Source organism: Lepidochelys olivacea (genome assembly GCF_965140295.1).
Source record: "Lepidochelys olivacea isolate rLepOli2 genome assembly, chromosome: 3".
Lineage (NCBI taxonomy): Eukaryota > Metazoa > Chordata > Testudines > Cheloniidae > Lepidochelys > Lepidochelys olivacea.
In genome coordinates, this window is record NC_140413.1 from 104,717,102 (window position 1) to 104,742,194 (window position 25,093).

Genomic DNA, 25,093 nt, shown 5'->3' on the forward strand with positions numbered 1-25,093 from the left:
ATGTATATAATCCATATATACAATATGTAATATCCATATTATTCATGCACATATAACTCCATGTATGTTTACATGTGTGTTTTATATGTCCACTTTGGCTACTGTACTTAACTTTTTAGGGTATGTCTTCACCGCCCGCCGGATCGGCGGGCAGCGATCGATCCAGCAGGGATCGATTTATCGCATCTAGTCTAGAAGCGATAAATCGACCCCCGAGTGCTCTCCCGTCGACTCCGGTACTCCAGCGCCGTGAGAGGCGTAGGCAGAGTCAATGGGGGGGCGGCAGCAGTCGACTCACCATGGTGGAGACACCACAGTAAGTCGATCTAAGTACGTCAACTTCAGCTAAGTTATTTGCATAGCTGAAGTTGCATAACTTAAATCGATCCCCCTCCCGCCCTGCCCAGTGTAGACCAGGTCTTAGAAGCAGAAAGTCTGTGTACCCTGTAGTCAGCTGCAGTAGCATGTGGCATTGGAAAATCCTGACTCCCAGCAGGCATAAGTAGAGTTAGGGTCAGGGAACTGGCTTTGGGGCTTTTCACGTCCAAGAAACACAAAAATGTGTGTACTGACCATGATCCCTGGCGTTCAAAACTCGGACGGTGAACTTGGACCTGTCCAAAAAAAAAATCTGGTGTATTAGTGATAGAATTCTTTAAACCTTATGCATTTTAGAATAATGAGGAGAGGGGTTGCTAAAGGCCATGTGTCTTTCTGAATATACTGAGCATGATTACTGCACAGTCCTGATTTAATAATTTGAGTACTTAGAGAGAGGAAGATTCTCTCTTCCTCCCCACCCACCCTTCCCCCACCCGCATACAGACTTGTGGTTTTACAGATAAGATGGTGATTGTGTAACAGTTCAACTGTCCTTCTACCCTGAGATAAAGGAACAGACAGGGCCATGTGAGCCAAGGCCAGGACAGAGTGATGCCCGCATAGCTATGACTTTGTGACTGGCTTAACTTGCTGAATCAGTTTATGACAAGTTATACCCAAACAGCAGCCACAGCTAGGTTCTGCCTGCATTTTTTTGGTCCAGTCTCCTCTAAATGTCAGGGCAATTGGATTGGAGGGGGAGGAGGGGAGCCAAGTAGCTGTGGAAGGCAGGGTTAGAATCGATGGAAAGAGAAATGGGGGAGATCCATCTCATACAAACCCTAAGTTCTGACAACAGAAAATTATCTTTTTTCTTTCAACAGTCTACTTAATGTCCAGTCTTCCTCACTTCCTGTTAGGTTTTGATTTACCTCTGCACTATTGGGTTCCAGCCAGAAATAGGAGCCTTCTCAAAGGGAAGCCCAATCTCATGTCATTCGTAGCCTGGTTTTGTGGTTGAGAGATGTGGGTGGCTCAGAGAAGCACCCAGATTTGGGGAATTTATTTACATCACTGAATCTTCTGAGGTTTGACCATCAGAAACAGCAATGGCCTTCTCATGACTGCCACCACCTTCTTTGAGAACGTTCTCTTCCACTTCTTTTGTGACTGTCTAAGGAACAATATAATTTTGGCCCCTAGTAATCTCATTATGATGGGCTACCCAGTATGGGAACTGTAACAATCTGTTTCATGAGTTTTAGGCCCTAAACATAATGAAAGCTTCCTACAGCCAGCCATAAATATGTCTGTGTAATGTAGGGGTTCAAATAAAGGGTTAAGCTTCCTCTAGATTAGGAGTTAATTGTTAAACACACCAGTTTGCAATTGACATTAACCCACCACCTCCTAGTCCTCTCCCTGTTTGGTTTATATCCCCACAGGCTAAGGCAATTAGCTGTAATAAGTTAGCAGAGGGGTCCTTGGAGGAAAGCTGACCACTCTAATTGCTAGCAGCAGCTGTGTGGTTTCTCGCTGCTCACACTTAATGTTAGAGATGTATGGCTTCATGCTCAGCTGTCACTCGTTAACCTGATCTTTCTTTAGTTGTCCAGAGTGAACTTAAAATATGGGGGAGGGAAGGGGTGAAGAGAGACTGAGAGCTTTTATGCAATCTTGCTGTATAATACCAGACCATGAAGGGCAGTGGGTGAAGCTTCCCCTAGGGGAAGCTTCAAACTCCCTGTCCTGCCTCTTCCACCTGTGGCCCAGCCCGCACTCTACCTCTGGCCCCACCCCTCCCCGGCTCAGCTCAGCTCCCTCCTCACTGGGACCATCTGCCACCGTTCTCACCATGTCTCTCTTCTTCTCCCCACTCCCCCACAAGGTCCCTCCTCTCCTCCACCCCTTCTCCCCGTGAGGTCTTCTCCGCCCACCGCTCCCCCTTGCCCATGTCTCTCCTCTCCTCCACCCCTCTCCCCCATGGGGGCAGGGGGGTGAGGAGGGAGGCAGCAAGCAGCAGTCAGGGGGAGGTCTTGTGGGGAGAGGGAGGGGTGGAGGAGAAGAGGAATGCGGCGAGAAGCGGGATGGAGTGGAGGGACACGGCAGGCGGGCAGTGGGGGCCTCTGGGAAGGGGCAGAGTAGGGAGCAGAAGAGGCAGAGCGCAGGTGGGTCCACCATTGTCCAGGCATTCAGCAGCCTCCCCGGCCAATTATACCCGCTGCCCATGCATGAGCAGAAATGTACAGAACTGAAAACACTCAAACTTTTTTTCTTCTAGTAGGAACGAAGTAATTATCATATCTTGCACTTCTATAGCAGCTTTCCTCAGCGTATCTCAGAGTACTTTCCGACATGAATTAATCAAATCCCATCTCTTTCCTGAATATATAGAAAAATCTAATTCATCGTATCACTTCTCTTTTTTTTGTTTTACTAAAACTGTGAGAATGTAAATTCAGAAAATGTGAAAGAAATAAGAGAAAAATAGATAATGTGAGCATCTAGCTGGACCTGTTTTCCCATATATTTCCCTCTCTACTCTCAGGTCTGCAGTAACGTGATCTACCCCACTTTCTTCTTTCCACTTTGGTTGCTAGTTACTAATAAATGGTGTGTCAAAGAAACAGTATAATAGAACTTGTAGAATGCAATAAGCATTTCACAGACGTCTCCTCAGCAACAGGACTTCTTGATCATAAGAGTTCTGAGAAGAATTGTTACAGTTTATACTATCACCATCCACCATCTTATGATAGGTCTGGATGTTGAGGGCAGATTGGAAGCATCTTGATGTCACTTTCGTTATTTTAATGTTTATACTGTGACAGTGCCTATTCAGGACTCCATGTGCTAGCCATATGGCTATGTGCAAACACATACTCAGGGACAGTGCCTGCCTCAAAGAGCTAACACACTATTTGTTGTATGATTCTTCATGTACATCAGACTTTGGTCACTTATTCCAGTTTCTATATTTCCTCCGCACGAAAAATCAAAGGTAACAAGGACAGATTGAAAGAAAATATGAATTATAGGAGGAGCTGTTAGCGATATTGATTAAAGGTTGCCTGACACTTTCCATTATAAGACCGGCTTTAATAGCTTATAACTTTGATTGGACTGAAATTTTCCATGTCAGGTGTCTGTCTCAGACTAATATTTTTAAATTCTTATTTTTTATTTAAAGTTTCGGCTAAAACAGCTCAGCTATTTCTGAGAATGAGATTGAAGAAAAATACATTGCTTTACCCTTAGTTTAAAAAAACAACTTACACCATGTAATAGAGAAGTTCTTGTGCCTTTATGCTTTGCAGCAAAGACTTGAAATTTGGAAGGCTGTTGCTGGGGTTTCAGCTCCTCATCTTTAAATTGCAGATTATATCACCCGCCTCATTTCACAGGGGTGTTGTGAAGATAAATTCATGAATATTTATGAAGCACTTGGGTACTTCAGTGATGAGCACTGTCAAATAGCCCATGAGGAGATTAATAATTCTGTGTTCAGAGCAGGGTGTGAATAGTGTGCAATAAATAAGGCCTGTGGCCACACATTGAACAATGAGAAGATAGCTGCTCAGTAAGTAAGCACCATCTGTTCTGGACACTGAAAATTAGTACGTGATCATGCCATTAAGACTGTTTCATAATGCATAAGCACAAGAGGGTACAATGAAGGTTTCATAGGCCTTATGGTCCCTCCTCCTCCTCTCTCACCACACGCTCTCTGATGATCCCTCCTCCATGCAATCCCTCATGGTCCCATCACCTCGTCCATGCACTCACTTGTGGTCCTTCCTCCTCATCTGCACAATCCCCCGTAAGGTTGTTTCCTCCTCCACCATGCACCCCAATCCCTCATGGTCCCTCCTCCTCCTCCATGCAATCTCTTGTGGGCCCACCTTGTCCTCTTCTGCAACATCCCTCATGGTCCCATTCTCCTCCCCCATGTGCTCCTTTGTGGTCTGACCTCCTCCTCTTCCGTACAACCCCTTGTGATCCTTCCTCTTCCATGGGATTCCTCCTCCACTACCTCACAATCCCTCATGGTCTCTCCTTCTCCACACAGGCCTTCATGCTCCCATCTCTTTCTCCTCCACACAATCCTTTGTGCTCCTTCCTCTATATGCATGTGATCCCTTGTGGTCTCCTTCCACCATGCAATCCCTTGTGGTCCCATCTCTTTCTCTTCCACATGATCCCTGTGGTCCCACCCTCCTCCATGCACTCTCTTGTGGTCCATCTGCCTTCTCCCTGTGTGATTCCTCATGGTTCTTCCTCCCTGCAGTCCTTTGTGGCACCTACCGTTAGTCTTCACCCTTGTCACTTTTCTCTTTGTGATGCCTCTCTTATCTCTCCCATGCCTGCCCCTACAGAAACCACAGCAGTTCCTTAATGAATGGACCCCAGCCCTTCCCAAGCTCATCAGCCTCTGTTACTGAGGTGTGAATCTTGTGGGGGATGCCTGGCGGCAAGTGAGCAGGAGCTGCTGCCATCACAGCATTGTTGTATTATCTCATAGAATTAGGGTGACTGCTCATGCATCCCCAGAATACCAGACAGTCCAGTACTTCCAAAAATGGTATGGACCTGCCTGCATGACCCTGCCCCCACAGGTGTGACCTTGAACACATGGAGGATGCTATTTTTAAGAGCTTGCCACCCCCTCCCCCCAGTGTGACCTCATGAGTATGTCTATGATTTAGTCATGAGTATTTTTAGTAAACGTCATGAAAATGTGATGGGCAATAAATAAAAATTCCTGGCCCATGACCTATCCTATAACTACCCCAACTAAATCTTGGGGGGGCAGGGGAGCCACTGCTCGGGGGGCCCAATGGCCCCAACTGCCAGGGACCACTGAGCAGCGGCTGCTCCAGCCACCCCCAGGAGCACTACTGGGGGGGGACCGTGGGGGCTGCTGCTCGGGGGGTGGGGCCAACGCAGCCCAGCTATCAGGAGCTGCCCTGGAACCGCTGCTGGGAGCTGCCAACTAGCAGCTGCTCCGGGGACCGCTGCTGAGGTGGAAGGTGGGAGGCTGCTGGGGTGGGGGAGGCGGGAGAACTGCTGCTTGGGCATGGGGGTAGGGCCAGCACGGCACCAGCTGCCGGGGGACATCCTGGAACCACAACTAGGGGCTAATGAGCATCAGCTACCCCGGGACTGCTGCTGGATGTGGGGGCAGTGGCCACTGCTCAGGAGAGGGCCAGGGGCTGCTGCTTGAGGGAGGTGGGGGGGCTGCTGTTTGGGGGAGGGGCAGGGCCAGTGCAGCACTAGCTGCCAGGAGCTTCCCCAGGACCGCTGCCAGGGGCCACCAAGCACCGGCTACTCCAGCCAGCCCCGGGACTGCTGCTGGGGAGGGGAACAGGGACCGCTGCTTAGGAGGCCAGGGGGCGCTGTTCAAGGGTGCTATTGCTTGGGGGTGGGGGCCTGGGCCAGTGCAGCACCAGCTGCCAGGGGCCACCGGCCACCCTGGGAACCACTGCAGAGAACCGCCAAGCTCTGGCTGCTTCACGTGCCCCCTACCCCCGGCACTGCTGCTGGGGAGGGGCCCTGGGGCTGCTGGTCAGGGAAGGACCTGGGAGCTGGGGCCAGCGCAGCACCAGCTGCCGGGGGCCACCCTGGGACTGCTGCCGGGGGTCGCCAAGTATAGGCTACTCCAGCCAGCCCGCCCCTGGATCGTTGCTGGGGAGGCGGCCATGAGCCACTGCTCAGAGGGGGTGGGACGCTGTTCAAGGGAGCCAGGGAGCAACTGTTTGGGGGACGGGGGGGGCAGGCCCGCAGGACACCAGCTCCTGGGGGCTGCCCCAGGACTGCTGGTGGGGACCACCGAGCTGTGACTGCTCCAGTGGCCCCCAGGACCGCTGTTTGTGTGTGGGGGGGTCCAGTGCAGCACCATCCCCAGCCCTGGGCTTGCTGGCAGGGGCCGCCAAGCAGCAGCTGCTTGCCCCCGGGACAGTTGCTGGGGTGGGGGGGGCAGGGGCTGCTGCTTGGTGGGGACCGGGGGGTGCTGCTTTTGAGGGGGGGTGAGGGGCTACTGCTCAAGGGAGGGCTGGGGGGGGCACTGTTTTGGGGGAGGTGAGGGGCTGATGCTCAGGAGAGGGCCGGGGGGTGCTGTTTTGGGGGGGCGCAGAGGCACTGCTCAGGGGAGGGCAGTGACCACCACAGCACCCACTGCTCGGCAGCCAGCTGCCCAGGCTGCCCGACTAGAGGCCTGTGCGGCTGGCCCCAGGGCCACTCCAGTGTGGCTGTCCCTGGGGCCACCTGAGCAGCTGGCCCCGGAGCAGCCTTGGGGTCAGCCACATTGGCCACTGCAGTAGTCACAGAGGTCACGGAAAGTCACAGAATCTGTGACCTCTGTGACAGACACGGAGCTCTACTCATGAACCATGTGTGCAAGGTCACACCAGCAGGGGTGGAGCAGCACATTTGTCAAAATGGCAAGCCATTTAAAAACAAGGACTATCTGCCTTATATGTCCCACAGCACTCCTGTGTCACTCTGTACACAGGATTCAGTAAATGTTCAATATTTCTTTTTATCTTCATCATTTGGCTACCACAGACGGAAATTGAACCGACTTCCAAGGGCGACCCCAGGCCTTACTTACTGCTCACCACCCAAAGCCTGCACTGAATGCAGAAATTGGGTGGCACTGTGTAATGTACAGATGCTTTCCCTTTTCTCTTCTCTCCCTGCTGAGAGGACAACATATCCCTCCCCGCCAGAGCCACAATGTTTGGTGGTTATTATCTAACTGCAAGCCCCAGCCCCACCATTTTGTTGGGGCACCAGTTACAACCTTGCGTGCTACACAGTATGCAGTGTATATAGGCGTCTCATTAGACACTGTTTGAGTGTGCTGTGTTAGGAATATTATGGGATTAGGATCTTTGCATCTTCATGTTATAAATCCAGGACACATTGGGCATCTTGGCTGCAATTCACCTTGGAGGGCTTGTGCAAAGACCCTTCTCACCCGCCCCCCAGTCATGTTCCACAGAGGTTTGTGGAATGCAAGCTACACGGAAAGGTATTTATACCCTATGTGCTGCAGAGGGCAGCAATGCACCTGGGCCAGGGGATCTAAAATGGCCCTATTGCCCCCCTCCCACACACACACAAGCCATGGGGAGGTGCAAGGGATGCTATTCCAGCTCATAGGATGCAGTAATAGCTGCTGGGAGCTGCACTGCAGACCTGCACCCTGCCTCTGAGCTTGGGGAGTGGACTTTGCACTTCCCCTCTACAGTACCTCTACCTTTGTGTGTTTGAAATGAATTTCACACACGAAGAGCCACGCACATCAGTAAATTAGATTGGTGCACATGGAACCTTGATGGAGGTGGCAGAAGGAGTAGACTGCAACAGGGAGCCTGCTTGGCTGGGAGATGAAGCTGATATGATTGGCAGACTGGGACTGGAAATAGGCAGGTGGGGAGACTGGGACTTGCTGAGCAGGAAAACAAGGTGTGGGGAGTCAATGAGGAATGTGGAGAAGGGGCTGAGAGCCATTGGGATGGAGGTGAAGATTGAGATCAGATTAAGACTTTTGCCTGTAGGTCTTTTATCTGCCTCAGTTGTTGCAGAAGTTGGAAGGTGTGTAGTGAATGAGGAAGGGGATTGCAGGAAGAGAAAGACTGGTCTCATGCTTAAAGCAGTTGAGTGCTGCCCTGGGGATCTGGATTATATCCCTGCCTCTGCCACAGAGTACCTGTGGGGTGGTGGGCAAATCACCTAACCAAACTTTGTACAGGTGGTCACTAATTATGTGTTCCTAATTTACTGGGTACCCAATTTCAAACCCTGGGGTATGTTTTACAGAAATACTGAGCACTCACAAGAGCTATGCTTTGAACATATAACAGGTTATATAATGCCAAGTACAGGGAAAAATCAGGTCCTCAACTTCTCAAATTGAGAACCCAAAATGAATGAATATTTTTAGCTTTAATCTCTCTGTACTCCAGTTCCCCATCTGTAAAATGGTGATAATACCACCTCCTCGTCTGACAGGAATGTTGTGGAAATAAATAAATAAATATTTTTGGAAGCACTCAGATACTATATTGAGGAGCACCAGAGAAAAGTCCATGACTAAATTAATAATTGTCTTTAGAGCAGGATTTGAGTACTGTACAGTAATTAAGATCTAGAGTCACGCATGGAACAATGAGAATAAAACAAAACATTGAATGGCTGTTCACTCATTGAACACTGTCCCATATGTGTGTAATTCATTTATACACACTGACAGAAAAGTCAAAGGAATGAGCTAAAGATGTGTAAATAAGCATCCCCAGGAGCACTGCATAAGAAAGGAAGAACAGTAGCTTAAATACCAGAAACTTGAAAAAACAAATTTGCCCTGAAATTACCTCCTTATTTCTTCCATGTGTGCCTTATCCATCCAGGTGTGATCCTTCTCACACATCTTTGGTTTATGCTTTGGCACATGTTCCCTCCCAATGCTTTCTGTAGGAGACCTGCATGTTAGAATTCCACACTTTCTTCCAGGAAGTGTGCATTCTTAGAATTTCAGGTCTCTAAAAACACATTCCTATAACCACCTCTCTGGAGCTGTAAACAAATAGTTTCAGTTATGCTTCATCTCCATCTGACTCCTTATTTCTCACTGTCAGCTTAAAAACCCACCCCAAAAGATGTCTGAATTCTCTCTTATCTAAATGACCCCAAGGGCATTGTGTTAATTCCACCATAGCCTTCCATGACTGACTGAGTCACTAGCCGGAGATCCCAGGAATTACTGATCTGGTGCTCTCCAGGAAAGCTGACTGAAAGTCTGAGGATAAAGTAATATATTTAATATAGAGCAGCCAGCCAGAGACCCCAGCCAATAGGACCAGAAGCAGACAAAACAGGGACCTTTGGACGCTCCATCTGAAACTGCAGAATGTTCTCTGACTTTCTCTGCCCTGTGCTGATTGACTGTTTGCTCCAACCCTCCCGGCTCCTCCTCACAATCTCTTCATTTCAGCTTCACTCTACACCTGCTCCTTCTACGCTCTCCTCTCCTGCCCCATCCCTCCCACACTTTTCCCTTTTCTTTCTATTTAGCTGATCCCCTAACTAAACCCTCCCAAAAAAACAAAACCAAACAAAATCGTGGCACTAAGGTGATCTTTTGTTGCCATCACATTGTTCATGCTGCTTGTTTGTTTTCACAATTCCCCCATCCTGTGTCTGTCTTATCTATTTAGACAACATTGTCTCATTGTTTCCCTGTACTCCCCAGCTGGTCTGTCTGTACCCATCTGTTGGGCTCTGGTCTTAGACTTAGACTGTAAACTGTTTGAGGCAGGGAATACCTTTTTTGTTCTGTGTTTGTACAGCATCTATCACAATTAGGTTCTGGCCCATGACAAGGGTTCTTAGGCATTATGGTAATACAAATAAATAATAGTAAAAGACAATGTTACCAGACCGTGTCAAAATCAACCTGGCTTCTGTAAGGGAAATAAGAGCCTCTAAGAAGTAAACGGTAATAGATGAAGGTGATACAGTCGGAATCATTTAGATAGATTTTCTAAAAGCTTTTAATTGGTTACATTCTTGGAGACTCTGTAGGAAAACAACTAAGTATGGAGCAAGTCTTATCAGGGCAGATTCTAAACTGGTTAAGCAATAGGAAAGTAATAATGGTGACTGATTGTTCCCCAGAATGGAGAGAGATTAATAGTGGAGAGGTCCAGAAGTCATTACCAGCAGTAATAATAAACATGTTACCATGAATGGTCTGAGCAGAACAAGATACTAGGAAAGAAGAGCAAGTTCTAAGCAGAACAGGCTAATAGGTGCAGCGTACCATGATGGCCATAGAGAGGCAAAGATGTAAAAGAAGGAAGGAAATTGGAAAGGGACGCAACTTCTGGAATGAAAAAGAGAGAAAAAAGAGAGCAGGGGAGAAACAGAAGAGAAAAGATGGAAACTGAACAAAAAAGGGAACAAAGGAACAAAAATAGAAGGGACAGATGCATCACTTATGACGTTATTAAAACACTGTAAAAATGAATTTGTTTGCAACTATTTAATAAACAAATGGTGGTGTGAATTTTTTAAGAGTTCCCTTAGTGCTCCAAGGTCTCAAAAATAATAGTGTGTTTGAGGTACTCACCAGCAGGAACACCTCTGACTCCTGGCATGACCTGATTGCCTGAGGCTTGGCATACCTATAGAATTTAAGTTAGCTAGGCACTTCACGGGATTTGGGGCTTTGGCTGCAGTATCAGGTGTTGTCCACTGGTAGTGGCAGGAAACCTGATTAGATGGATCACTTACAAGGTCTGGCAAATCTTATGCATCTCTGTTAAATGTAAGAAATCTATCTGCTATGTCTTTTTATTTACTTACCTTCTTCCTCCTCAGAATGTGTCTGTGTTAGAAAATCATCACTGGAGATCCACAATAGGCATGCTTCGAGAATCAAGGCTCCTTGCCCATCTACCAAAGGAAATGACGTAAGTGCCACCCATGTGAAACATGCTGATAAATTCCATGGGAAAACAAACCAATAGCCTATTTCATTGCTTGACTAAAAACCATAAGCAGAGGGGCCAAAGGCTGATTGTAGGCTGAGCTAGTCTCTCACCCACTCCTGAAGGTGATATAAAGCACATTGGCCTGATAGTGTGGGATGCACCTGGGCTGGGGCATCACAAGTAATAGTACCTAAAAATTTGTCACTCTTGCTAATACTTGCTCAGCTGCACCAATATTAGCATTGTTAGGAGTCCCAATGCTGAGAAGGCACCGATGGCCACCCATTGTTTTTGTTTGTTTGTTTTTTTACACCATATCAATTAAACCTACGCAGAGTTAGTGTTAACAATGGTGGGAGACAGAAGACATCGGTCATGTAGATATGCCCTCGGTGTCTCCCACACTACCAGAAGAATGTGCTTCAAATCTGACTGTCTCTCTGAGCAGAGGGAGATAGCAAAGTCAGCAGAAAGAACAGAGACTGAATGTAGGCAGAGCTGACGGTAGCGTGTTGGTTGTTGCTGCAGTTGTTTGTGTGTACCTGTGCACAGTGTTGATCCTTGGGAAATGGATGGAGACAAATTTTTCACACGAACTACCAAGCAGCTCTCCAGTGTTACGTTTTAACCACTGGTGACTTGGGAAGAAGGCAAACAGATTATATAGAAAGGACAGGTTTTCTATCCCATTAGTAATTTTCTAAATCATCCAATCCCCTTCTTCTCAGTCCTTCTTTAAAGAAATAATGTACAATGCCTTGGCGTTTGTTCGGCTGCCAATCTAAAACCCTGTGACTTTGATTCTTCTAGATGCCTTTTATGTTCACCCAATAACACATCCTGCTGTTTCGTTTTCATTCTTCACAATACCTTATGGAAGCTCCCGGGGCAATTTACGCCCACATGATTATTCTGCCACACTTCCTATTCCACATACATCCCATAACCAGCTAAATTGCCGGTCTCCTGCAAGCTATCCCAATGGAGAACAATGAAGTGGACTCCCTCTGCTAGCTGGAGTCATCACATAATACTTAGAAGGAGACAGGCTATGAAGTGGTTTAAAACCATTGATATTCAACAATCCCATGTTCAAAAAGGCTCATTTTTCTTGCCTACAGCCAGGATATCGAACAGCAACTGGGCTCCCTCATCTTGGCAACAGACATCAATAGACAGAATGAGTTTTTGACCCGGTTGAAAGCTCACCTGGAAAATAAGGATCTGAGATTGGAGGATGCACCAGACAGACATTTTATGCTTCAGGTACTTTTTTTTTCCCCCTTAAAGGAATAGTGTATGTATGTTAGCTCAGCCTCAGGGTACCCATCACCCGCCATCTTAATTGTTTTGGTGCTGTCACCTAACGTGTTTCAAAGCCAGCAAAATCGTATCTCCAATACTTTCCCAGGTACCAGGTGTTATGTTATAATCTGAATATAGCAGATGCGGCAAAGGATCAACTATTATTCACCTTTTGAGTTGCAGGCCACTTTGTCTCTTGCCATGTCTCTCTCCCCCCCCCTTGACTATTTCCCCTGTCATGGCAACTGCTGCTTCAGCAGAGGGTAGGAGGCTCAGTCTCTTACTCCAGCCACTGACAATGCATTTTCACAGAGGAGTTGGCAGTAGGTGCCCGAGCAGTGATCACTTCATTGATGCTCCTAATCTCCATCTGCATAGAGGCCACCACTGCCATGGCCGTTCTTCCCCAGATAATGAAAGAACCAAATTAATTTAAAATCAGATGGTCTCAAATTGCTTCTTCTAGCTATACTGCGGTAGTTAATGGTATCTTCAGAACAAATTTCCACCCATTCCATCACCTTCACTATTAACTTAAAGGTAACTGTATGCTGCATGTATCTGTAGAAATGTATCTGTATCTGTAGAAATAGCACCACACAAAGCTGCCTGCTCATAAATAGCTTTTATCATACAAAACATCTCAAGTAATTATCATCAGTTAAAAACAAACTCTAATTGCTGCCATCTTAAAATGCTTTGCTGAGGTACTGCTGGGGTCGGGTGGGGGAAGGAATGATATTCAGGTAACTACTCCTTCAGAAGAGTAATATGTACTAGTTTGCCTGTCTTGCCTCCTTGAACAAAATGTCTTAGGCCTGGTTTCTTCATCGACCACTACATTTAGGCAATGGGTTTGTAACCATGCTTCATGACAGATGGGGCAAAATGATGGTGCAGACTGCAGCATGGGTTCCAGTGGAGAAATCATGAAAAACAACTGCTCTGTGAAAACTCATACTTGGCAATTGGGGAAGGGGTGCTACCCATTCCTCAAGGTCCATTGGATTAAACTGACTGGCCTTAATATTCCTTTTAAAACATACTTTAGTAGTTTATTTCTTTATACCCATTTTACAGATGAGGAAACTGAAGCTCAGAGAACATACGTGATTTTCTTATGGTCACAAAGCTAATTAGTGTCCAGCCAGAATTAGAATGTAGGTCTCTTGATTTCTAGTCCCATGCCTAAATGACTAGAGCCCATGGTGCCTACAAAATAAATTGCACCCTTTCTCCACCTCGGTTTATTTTCTAGAAAGTAGGTAATGACTCTTACCATAGGTGAGATCTGCAATCCCTATGCCTTTGGCATCTGCACCAGCATTTTGCCCTATCATGAAGTCTAATAATAAACCCATCAACTAGATGTGCTTTGTCCAGGAAGAAAGCACACAAAAGACATTTTGTTTCAAGGAGGCAAGACAGGCAGATTATTGCATATCTTACTCTTCTGAAGAAGCAGCAATTACTTGATTATACTTCCTTCCCTTGCCAGTCCTACCCCAGCTCTACCTCAGCAAAGCACTTTCAACTGCTAGCAAATTGATAACATGTCAGGGGCAAACCAGAAGGTCCTATACTTAGCTCAGTAAACAAAAACACGGCTGACCCCTCTGAGCTGACTGTATACACGTATCAAACCCAAGCATTATCAAAGTGATATGTAAGGTCAATCACTGAGACCATAAAGAAGTGATGCCCAAATAGTTTCACACTGGCTTGGCTCTCCATTTCCTTCTCCTCATTGATGGATGCCAAGGCAGGCAGGCAGCAGGAGTCAGCCTGAAGCTTTTGTTGGCTTGCCCACCACCAGTCCTATCCAAGAGGTTCTGCACACTTGGAATGTGGTGCTTCTCTCATTCTCGCTACTATAAAATGAGGCTCTGAATGAAGGTTTTGTTACAGGCTTGAATAAGTGCTGTTTCCTGAAGTGGCACATTTGGGCAGGGCTCAGTTTCTATAATGTATTCTTGAATCCATCTTGGCAGCAAGCTTGCAGGACCCAGCAGTTTTACGGCACCTCAGAGTGCAATAAATTCACTGCTGAACGATTGCTAGCTAATAATTTCTTCTCCCTACCACTCTCCTCCTCTACTTTCAGATAGCGCTGAAGTGTGCTGACATTTGCAATCCTTGCCGGCTCTGGGAGATGAGCAAGCAGTGGAGTGAAAGGGTCTGTGAGGAATTCTACCGACAAGGTCAGCCCTCTGATATACTGAATTCTCCTTTCACTTTGTTCTTTAAGGCACTTAATGTGACAAGAGAGAAATTGGCTAATCTCCAGTGGCGTTTGCTCTACAATCAACTACTCAATTCTCCCCTGAAATTGTCCAAAAATATGATGACAAGCAGAAATGTGCCCTTATTTTGCAAGTGGTTGGTAAAGAGGGGCAAGAGGAGGAAATGAAATAGAAGAGTGGCGGGTATTTCTTTGATCCGATTGCCCCTGTAAGACGGTGTCAGGGTGGTTCTGCTTTGCCTTGAACCTTTAATTAACTGTATAAAATCTACATCTTCTTCAGATGCCACCTGGTCATTGTTATCCGCTCTGAGCTGAAACCCTCATGGGTATGTACTGCTCAGAAATTACACGGCCATCACTTGTTTTCCTTTGCTTTCCAAAATATAACTACAATTCCTACCCTTAGAGTGTTACACTTGCTCTTTCCTTCTCCTCCACAGTTGTAGGGAAATTAGACACAGTCCAAACATGCTCGCCACTAAGCCAAGTTGTAACGCAATCTAGGGGGTCTAACTGTAAACATTTTCTAACCCCTACTGACAGCAAAGCTAAACATGGTTTTTAACATGGTAACGACATCCATTTGGCTCCATCTGCACAGGCCAGGCCAGATTGTGCTACAACACAGTGAGGATGTAGTGGAATTTAATCACTGTTAAATCCTTTTTTAGTAGTAGTAATAGAGCCTAAAGGAAGGGGAGAAGATGGTAGAAGAGCAAGTGTAATGCTCTGGAATACTGAATTTCATGTCCACACTACAAATTTAAACCAGAACTGAGCATGGTTGTCAGCAATAGCTGGCCTTTATAGGCAGTTTCACACCAAATTAGCCACATAGTGGTAAAAATGCCCACCTCTCATATACTTCATCCTGGGTTTTCTTAGCTGTGTTGTCCCAGAAAGTACAGCTGCCTTGGCAGGTTATGGAAGGAGATACATTCAGCTCTGATTTCTATGAACCAGAGGATCATCCTGTTTACAGTCATTTCCGGTGACATCTTAAATTGTTGGTTTTATTTGTTTAGGCATGTGTAACAGGCCCTGCCTCAGATTTCTAACTGCAGATTTCTATGCGGATCATTTATGATCATGTTGAGCCTTGCAGTCTATCTTTAAATTGGTGATGTCCATCGGGGCATCAAATGGTGATGAAATGTAAGGGTTAATGCAGATTTCAGTTCTCCTAGGATTTGCTGTTCCATCCATACTATAAGGAATAAAGGATCATATTCAATATTGCCAAGTGGCAAAAATGTTGTTCTCCTTTCTTTTTGGTAGGTGATCTGGAACAAAAATTTGAATTGGAAATAAGCCCTCTTTGTAATCAGCAGAAGGACTCCATACCAAGTATACAAATTGGTGAGCTTAACTTTCATTCTTTTGTCTTTCTCCTCCCCCCTCCACCCCAAAGGTGAAACACAAGCTAAGTAGAAAATAGATGTGTAGTTTTATACCAAAAACTTCAATAACTCCAGGAGTTACAGGGGATGAAAATAAAAACCATTTGCCAACCAAGCCAGATGAACCAAGAGCAAGGCTGAGTGCAGCCGTAATGTAAACAAGCAGAGGAGTGACACAGTGGCAGCACGCGAGGATGAATGATCCTCAAAGAGAAGTTCAGACAGTTGCAGCATGATCCCACTTAGTGGAATATGCCACTTGTTTGCTGTGATAGTCCTGAGTGAAGTAAAGAATTTCATGAAACCTTTTACCTATTTAGAGCCTCCCAGTCAGACTAACTCAATCCCTGCTTCCCATTCTGACCTCCCAGAAAAATTCCCTCTAAATACTCCATAATCCAGTACTCATGCTGTAATGGGCATGTAATCTAGTTAGTGAGCCAGTGGAAGATGGTTTCTCAAGAACTCTGAATGAATCATTCATTGTTTTCCGTGAGTTCTCTAGAGCCCTAATTTCCCCCCTTTCCTTCTTCCTCCAAGTTCTCACACTACAACCATGCTCCGCCAAGACGAGCAGGCTTTCCCTACGCCACAAAAACTGAATTTGCGGCCTCCACAGCCCTCCCATCCCAGAAAGTGGGCTGAAGGTTAAGCTCAGGCTCTAGTGCACTGTTTGTAGACCACCCCAGAAGCCCAATGGTTTATTTTTACTCATTGTTTTCAAAATGCACCTCGTTTCAGACAATGTGCATGACTGAGCAGTTGAGTAACCTTTCAGATACTGTGCCAAACATTCACCATTGAAGAACTGTGTTATTTAAAATGTGTTTGCTCCTTCTCCAAGCCATGGAACACACGAGATGGAAACAAGTTTAAAAACATGATAGTAAATAACTGGTGGTTTTGAATCTCCCTTTGTTATTGCTTTGAGTTGGGCAATTCTGATTCACTCTACCACTGAGATCAAGTTCCTCTTAGCTGATATGAAACATTGCTTTGGAATAATCTTTTCCTACAGAGCAGCAGCATTAGTAACAGATTTCACAAAGAGTGAAGTTGCAACAGACCTTTCTAGACTGTGAGATTCCCATAGGGAGTACAAATAATTAGGTTAGCAATGGTTAAATAAGGCAATACTAGAAAGACCAAGGGACATTCAGCTCTTCACATTGGGTTCGGACCGTACACCTAATAGCACCATTGGTTCCAGCAGACACCGACACCCAGCAATGATTTTAGTTGTACCAGCCCTTTCCCAATGTACGTATCAGGAGTTATCACCTTCATGAGATTGGGATTATATCTAAATGGCAACATTCAGGCCTATAGGTTTGCTTGTCCAAAACATTGCTTCACTTTTTTCCTTAGGGTGGTTCTTGCTTATCAAATGTGTGAGAGGCAAACCTCTGAGAAAGCCACCAGATGCTAGAAAGCAAAGAACCGGGAGTCAGAAAACCCAGGTTCTAATTCTAGATTTGACCCGCTCCTTTTCCGACCTTTGGCCTCCTTGGGCCTCAGTTTCCCTATTTGTAAGGCAGGGATAACCATAACTATTCATGTGTGTGTTATGAGGAGTAGTAAGTCTCTAAAGCCCTTTTGGGTCATTAGATGCCAGGTGCTAACTACCTTTATTTTTCTTATTTCAGTGAAAGTTAGAGCCTTTTTTTAAGAGGCTCCGATTTCTTCTCAGATTAAGTTTGTGAAGATAAATGAGGGAAGGAATACAGTACTGGCAGAAATATATAAGCAAGGAGCTCAAAAGTATACATAATCACATAGTTTACTGAATTCTATATAAATTAATATTCCAGAATGTCACTTACTGTGAAAATGAGTAAATATAATAGAAAAACAAAACAGATATATTGATATCTTTTTAAAATACAGCAGAACATCTCTGATCAGCACTACTTCACACAATATGGTTGTTTCACCTTGTTTCTCAGCTAAGACGAACAGGAAAGTGCTATAGTGCATTAGAATATTAAGACTTGATTGGTGATATGTGTAATACTTCTGAATTGTAGTAAATGTTTTATTTTGTAAAAGTAAACTACAGAGCTGTAGCTCACAAAAGCTTTTGCTCAAATAAATTGGTTAGTCGCTAAGGTGCCACAAGTCCTCCTTTGCTTTTTACATATGTCTGATGAACACAGCACATTTTATGATGCGTTATGTTTGCATTGTATTCGTTCATTTATTTACAAAATTCTTTTAATCTGCAGTGGGTTTCCCGGTCAGCAGTGCAAATTTATAAACATCTCCAATGCTGCATTATTACACAACCAGTGCACTAGCTTCAGGAGAAACTGAAAGCAGAACTTTAGTTTAACAGCCTACTTCTGAGATCAAACTGCAGTCACGGCCTTCATTTGTTTTCTCTTCTATCTAAAGTGATTTTGGTCATATTAAAAAAAGTATTAAATCCTCCTCAGTTAGAGATGTAATTAAAACATTCACTCTCCCTGTGCGCACTTTTGCCACCATAGCTGCTGCAGGGTGAAAAGTGAGGTGGATGATAAAATCCCTCTCTCTAGCCATGGCTTAGAAAAGTGATACCTTCCCAACATTCAGAGATACTAGATCATTTCCACGTTATAGGCCAACATATGGCTCTAGCCCACGATCCGGGTATGCACACTGCCATACACAAAAGGCCCACTCTGTGACCTTTTAATCCATTCTATGTTGCAAAAGCCTCTGACTAAACAGAACCAAAACCCAAAACGTTAATTGTGCTGCTGCAGCTCTTTCCAAATAAGAGCATAAGTTCATTTCCGACTCAAGGATTTGCACTTGGACTAAGCTTTGTAAATAACTCCATTAATGTACAGCTCAGAACCAGACCATAAAAGTCCTGATTCACACGGTATACTCAAATACACATTCAGTGAAACCTATCTTGAGCAACCATTCAAGGTAAGGATAAAAATCAGCTGCTTAAAAGAAGTCGAATATAGGTAGAGTAGAATTGTGCACAGTAAGTGTGAGAATATTTGAGAGAGATTTCAGGACAGGAGGTTGCCTAAAAAGGGTGTTGTCTTATACATGTTTCAATTATTATACAGACAGAGCCAGCCAATCTGAGTTTGCAATGGTCCTAGAGGATACATATTCCACAATCCTCAGTTTAAGGGTCTGAGTTAGTGGCTGATTTGTTATTTGTCTCTGGGGTTCTGTGACTTTGTTCACTGCCCTTTAACCACCCAAACTGCAGGGAAAGGCATTTGGTGAATGATACTGCTCCTTACATGTCTTGTCTCGTGTTTCCCCAGGTTTCATGACCTACATCGTAGAGCCACTCTTTGAGGAATGGGCCAAGTTTACAGGAGATACTCCCCTATCTGAAAATATGCTAAGCCATCTCAGGAGGAACAAGGCCAAGTGGAGGAGTTTGCTCCACAAGCAACACAGCAGTTGCAGGAGCAATGACCACTCAGGTCAAGTGACTGAAAATGAAGAGCAGACTTTAAATGAAGGTGACATCCCATAGTGCCAGTTTTAACTCTTCCTTATAGTACTGCTGTCTCTTCTTTGTTAGTCACAACAGTAAGCCAAATCGTAAGGACCTGCAAGGCCATCATCAGCAATGTGGAAAGGGAAGAAAAAGGGAAACAGAAACTATAAGGGTCCTCATGAATAAACCCACCCTACTTCTGGGTTTCAAATCTGAGCTCCTTTGAATTCACTCCCTCCTCTTCCTTATCCTTCTACATATATCTGAAGCCATTCATCACTTCTGATTGTTAACTGCTTGAATAAGGAACTCCGTTCAGTAGTGATGAAGTTGGGCCACTAAGTGGCTACCAACTAATGGGGAGGATTAAAGAGAAAGCATGGGGGATGCCAACATATTTCATTCACCCTGGCTCATATTGTGACAGGTAGCTGTATATAGGCCCACAGCGCCATGCACAGTTTTAAGTCTGGCAGCTGGACTGCGCATTAAACCACCAGCATCTTCAGAACTCAGAGGATATTGGCTGAGTGAGAGTGCACAGAGAAGAGAATCTCATTATTTTAATAATTAAAATAATTAAAAAACCTTTTTAACTTTTGTATTCTGTGCACTAGACAACAGATCTAGAAACCTTGGACCGAGGTTACTCTATGTACATACAACTCAAGCGGGACAAGGCTCATTTGGTTAATCATTTTTATGCCACTTTAGATAAGAGATGGACATCTTCTCACTGTAGGGAACTGCAGTCCCTGGCAAATGAAAGGGAAGGTGTTATACAGTCTAAATCTTTGCAACATTACCAGATCTATCTTTTTGATGACTCTGTTTCAATGACATGTTTGTATCCATGTGTACATTTTCTGTAAATACAAAGCGCTACTGATTCCCATGCCAAAATACTGAAGTATTATGGGATTGCTACCTGTATAAACAATGGCACTGTGAACAGAATACTGTTAGTTTTAATACAAGAGAAAGCATTTGTAAATATGGTATAGAGTTTATTAATACACTATTGTTTGCAGATAAAGGCCTTAACTTTTAGCATCCTTCACTGCTAGCTGTCCAAATCATAGCATCTGAACTCTCTCTTTCCATTTTCAGCCTTCCAGCAGAGGTCATAAAAGAATGAAATCTGTCAGGGCACTTTCTGGAAACTTCACATGCATTCCATATGAACTCATATTGTTTAATCCATGGCATAGTGCACGCTCAGTCTAATCAGATGCTTCACAAAGCCTGAAGATATTTTTTTTTAAACCACAGCAATCTATTTTACAGTTCAAACTGGTAAACATGGAGTCATGAGTTTTTATTTTTATTAAGTAGCAGAGTAGCCCACAATGCCAGACACACCCAAGTGAGGGTTGGATGCTGGTTTTGATCCAGGCATTCTGGCAGTTCTAGATTCCATTTGCTTTCTCAAATGATGCAGAACTGTAATGTCATTTTTTATTTATTTTTTAGTCTTTAGATAAGTTTTTAGGTATTTTCCCCCATCTTAATAAAAATACTTTCTTTCCCATCTTTTATTATTTTTAAATCTCACTTAATGAGTTTACTAGATTGGCTACAACCTATTTTAAGTCGTGATTAACTATTACTGGCAGTAGTTATACGGGCACTTCCCCTTCTCACTTCCAGTATTTTTGAAAGTTATGCATTGTAGCCTATCCCATAAATATCCTCTGTTGGGACATTCATTGGAACCTGTTCCTTAAGTTCCTCCAGTCAGATGAGACTTCAACCTGGGGCACTAACTCCCGTTAGTCAAGTGTGTGTTTGTAGTGTGTTACTCTGATAGCAAGTACAATGCTGTGACATAACTATTTTTTCTACTCAAAATTGTGTCACTTATTTAAAGAGTTTTCTCTTAGAAAGTGGTCCTCCATTTCAGGGTCCATAGTAGTACAATTGTATTGTGTGACATGATTGTCTTGGAGAGAGAGCAACATAGGCCAACCCAGTTAATGTTAAATTTATAGAGAACGTTTGAAAATGATAGGTTTACTCTTGGTGTAAAAGTGAAAGGTAATAAGGGATATTTTAATTATAAAAAGGATAAATGATGTTGTTAGGGGTAAAATTTTCATACCCATAAGAGATCCAATCAATTAAGGGCATAATCTGAGTTTTAGTAAAGAAGGATATGCATGTAATGAGTAATACATGTGTAGAATCAATTGGTGGAGAAAGGGACTGAAGCATATAGTGAAGCACAAAGTTGAAATTTAGATAACACTGGAAAGATGGAGCATGTTGGGCCAGATAGCTTGGTCCTCTCCTATCATTTTATATTGTGTGGCAGTAGATAATGGACAATGAGAACATTTTTCTTCCTCAAGCCTTCCAAGCAGGACACACATCACATTGCAGTTTGCTATCTGATCTTACTAACAGTGCCTGCAATTCAGGGAGGGAGAAACCACTGCTTAAGTAGTGGAACAAGAGTATGTTCCCTTCCAAAACACAGTTGTTGCCTTTTCAACCATTGCATCATCTGTGATCGAAATAAATGCCCCTTCTATTGTTTGTACTGCTGCATTCTTTTAGGGACCTATTTTTCCTCCTGATACTCCACAGGTTTAGAATAAGTCAGGACATGTGTTACTCATAACACAAAGCCCTTGAAGGATAAACAGCACTTTAGAAGATGGGCAGGCTTTTTAAGTATCTCCAGAAGTGGGAAAGATAATGCCCCATCCCTTTTGTTTGTTTTTAATTATAAATGTAAACCTCTCTCCAGTTAGCTTGGAAGAATTTTTTTGTAAGCTGTTCTATAGCCTTTGAATGAAACAAGTCTATTCAGTATTGTATGTTGCCAGCTGTTTCTGTTGCTACATGCTAGTAGAGATAGTCAGATCATTGTGGCATTTCATACTTTAATTTGCTGTTCTGAGGAGTTTGTAGAAAATAGATCCAGGGGCAGATCTTTGCACACTCAGAGGTCTGCTATGATGTCCACAATACAATCTGGACTCTTATTATTAGCACCTAAAATCTGGTATTCATGTCAACCCTTATAAAGTTAAAGTTCCTAACTACTCTAAACTAAAAAAGCTGCTCTTAAAAATTTTTCATGAAACTGAAATGCACACACCTGCAAAGTTGCAAACAATAACTTGTACTAGTTGAAACAATACTTGAAAGGAATTCAGGCTGGCTTCAGCACCTACCTAAATGACATGTAAATCAAAGGAATTATACTAGCCATGGTCTATCTAAGCCAATTTGCCTCAGGTGCTTGAGACCAGTTCACATCAAAAGAGGGCTGTGAAGTGAGCCCTGGGAGCAGGTGCCTGCCACCCAGACAGTTTTGGGTTCTGTGCTGTAAAGCAGGAATTCTGGGTGAGTTCCACCATTTATTTTCCCCATGGAAGATGTCTGACTGCATTTGATGCACTCAGTTCAACACCACCAGCAACTAAATATACACTGTTGATTCTTGTGTTGTATATTGTCTTGTTTGGAGCACAGAAATACTTGTAAAACTCCAGGCTGGGAATGGGGCAATAGAATGAAGAGGTAGGGAAAAATAAAACATTTGCACAGAAGAGGAGGATATGGACTTTTGTCCCATTAGCTGCATTTGACACTTTATAGAAGACCTATGTAAATTAATTCTTACTTCCTCTAAGAGGGCCTATTGGGGCTGCACAGCTCAAGTTCAAGAGTTTTCCAGTTGCGTTCACTTTTTAGAAGCACATCCTTAAAAGAGCTCTCAAACATACTGCTACACAAAAAATATAGATCACTTATCTTGGTTAAAACCCAAATTTGTTTTCTTAATGGAAAGATTATGTACTGCCATAGATGTGAATGCTGTAATTAAAAATTAATTAAAGCAAGGGAAATAGTTTAATTAGACTATTAGCCTTGATTGATTAAGATGTTTTTTGCTGTATCAGAGCCTTAAATAGAAGCAGAGGATCAGCATTTAGACCACTAATGAAAGCAATACAGAAGTAAACATGCGAGAGAGAGAGAGAGAGAGAGAGACATCATGGCAGGTCACTGTTTTAGCCCAAGACATACTTCATATTTTAGACAAAACAAATGTAAGAAAAGTAGATGAGTTACAGTAGCAGCCAAAGGACTCATTAGCAAAACACAATCTTGTAGGCCACTATGCACAACATGGTTGAAGAAAGAGAGTAGATTTAGAATTCATGTCAGCAGAGTTGGTGACTGGACAAAAATGACAGGCGCTGGCTTGCCTTCGAACTTACTGTGGATTGTGGAGCACCTCAAGGCTTCAGATAAAACATGATTTAGCTGAAGGAGGCAGCCTACAGATGCGCATTGAAAAGGCTATAGCATAAGCTTCGCAAGCCCCGAAACACAGCAAGATTGGTCAGCCTTCTCATGCAGCACAACAAAAGGAGAAGTGACCGACTGTGCGTTAAACCAGCTAGGACTGTACTGCATATTGTTCTTCAAACACCACCTACCCAAAACAATTACCGAGCAAGGGTCAAACCAACCAAAAAGGGGCCTATAGTGGAATAGATGGCCTACTAGCCCCTCTTTTCTCTCTATGATTGTTTTAACTTATGCAGTTCAGTCAGCCTATCTTGTAAGGCTGTATGAAAGAAATTCCATGTGCACCAAATGAAGTGGACCATCCTTCACACTGCATCTCAGACACTTCACTAGCCCTCAGCGTTAGTAGACTCCACCGTCTAAGTCAGCCAAAACCAAGAAAAAAGCCAAACAGCTGTAGTGGGAGCAGCTATCCCAGACCACCCCACAAGCTGTAGCAGGGCTGACTTTCATCAGGCCAGTCAGGCCGCATTCCAACCACAATTTAGTCCCTGCTGAGAGACAGTCTGTGTCACTGAACTGAATATAAGATGGTCCCTTTTGCCTGACTTGTGCCACAGAAGATCAGTACTTGTAATTCATTGGTAATTATGCATAAAGGTTAGTCTGATGTTAATTTTGTTTTTACAATAGAAGATTAAATCTGAAATAACCAAGCATGCAAATACAAAAATGAAAAAATAATTAAAAAAGAGGCAAGCTGTACTGCAAGAATGTGTACTTTCCTGTTGGTGCAAACAATCATTTATTGCTATAATCCATCCTATATTTTAGGTACACAAACTTTTACATGCAGAGCATAAAAAGTTTGACACGGATGTACAGTATATTCTGTTAATCTTTGAACACAAAATTGTATAGACATGTCATGTTTATTGTAAAATGTATTACACAGCCATACAGATACCTAATACAACTATATGAGCTAAATCCTGGTGCCAGTGAAATCAGCTTCCAGTGACTTCAGTTGGACTAGGATTCTGCTCGTGTCTGTGTATGTGCACATCATGTGTAACAAGCTGAAAGGAAGTAACAGATTGTGTGAAAATTCTGTGACTGCTATGCAGTGATGCCAAGAATTAAACGAGAGATTTAACTGTATCTTTTTTGTTTTACATACTGCTGTAAGTATTCATCATGTCAAAGGATGACAATAAAAAGAATCACAGAATGACATGGAGCTGAAGTTTATTGGTAGAAGAAACAGTTGTCTGTGAAACATTTGCTTAACACTTGCTAAAATTTTCTGACTTGACAAGGCAGTCAGAATTCTTCCTCTCCCTCCCCCCCAACCTCCTGGACCACCCCCAGCCACTAAGCTACCAATTTACCTGTATATTGTTTATGGGAAACACAGTGGCCCAAATTCATCCCTACAGTGACTCCATGTACTTAACTGTAATGCACCAGAGAAAAATGTAGTCAATTGTTTCTGTGTTTTTGTCCTAAAGATGTAATATGTGGATGTTCAAACAGGGCTAAATGTCCAGAGTTACAACAGATAGTAATAAAATGAGAGCTTTGGAAGGGAGGGGAA

The 25,093-nt window shown here is 43.9% G+C and overlaps 1 protein-coding gene across 3 annotated transcripts in view; it reads left to right on the forward strand.

Moving 5' to 3' along the window:
- PDE7B (phosphodiesterase 7B) overlaps positions 1 to 24,730 on the forward strand; it is a 275,590-nt gene extending 250,860 nt beyond the window's left edge. For all 3 annotated transcript variants that reach the window (XM_084622855.1, XM_084622856.1, XM_084622854.1), the window contains 5 exons: positions 10,708 to 10,799; positions 11,942 to 12,086; positions 14,230 to 14,326; positions 15,649 to 15,729; positions 19,046 to 24,730. In XM_084622855.1, the coding sequence (XP_084478981.1) occupies positions 10,708 to 10,799; positions 11,942 to 12,086; positions 14,230 to 14,326; positions 15,649 to 15,729; positions 19,046 to 19,263 (633 nt within the window). In that variant the 3' untranslated portion in view covers positions 19,264 to 24,730. The remainder of the gene's footprint in view (positions 1 to 10,707; positions 10,800 to 11,941; positions 12,087 to 14,229; positions 14,327 to 15,648; positions 15,730 to 19,045) is intronic.
- Positions 24,731 to 25,093: the final 363 nt, after the last annotated feature.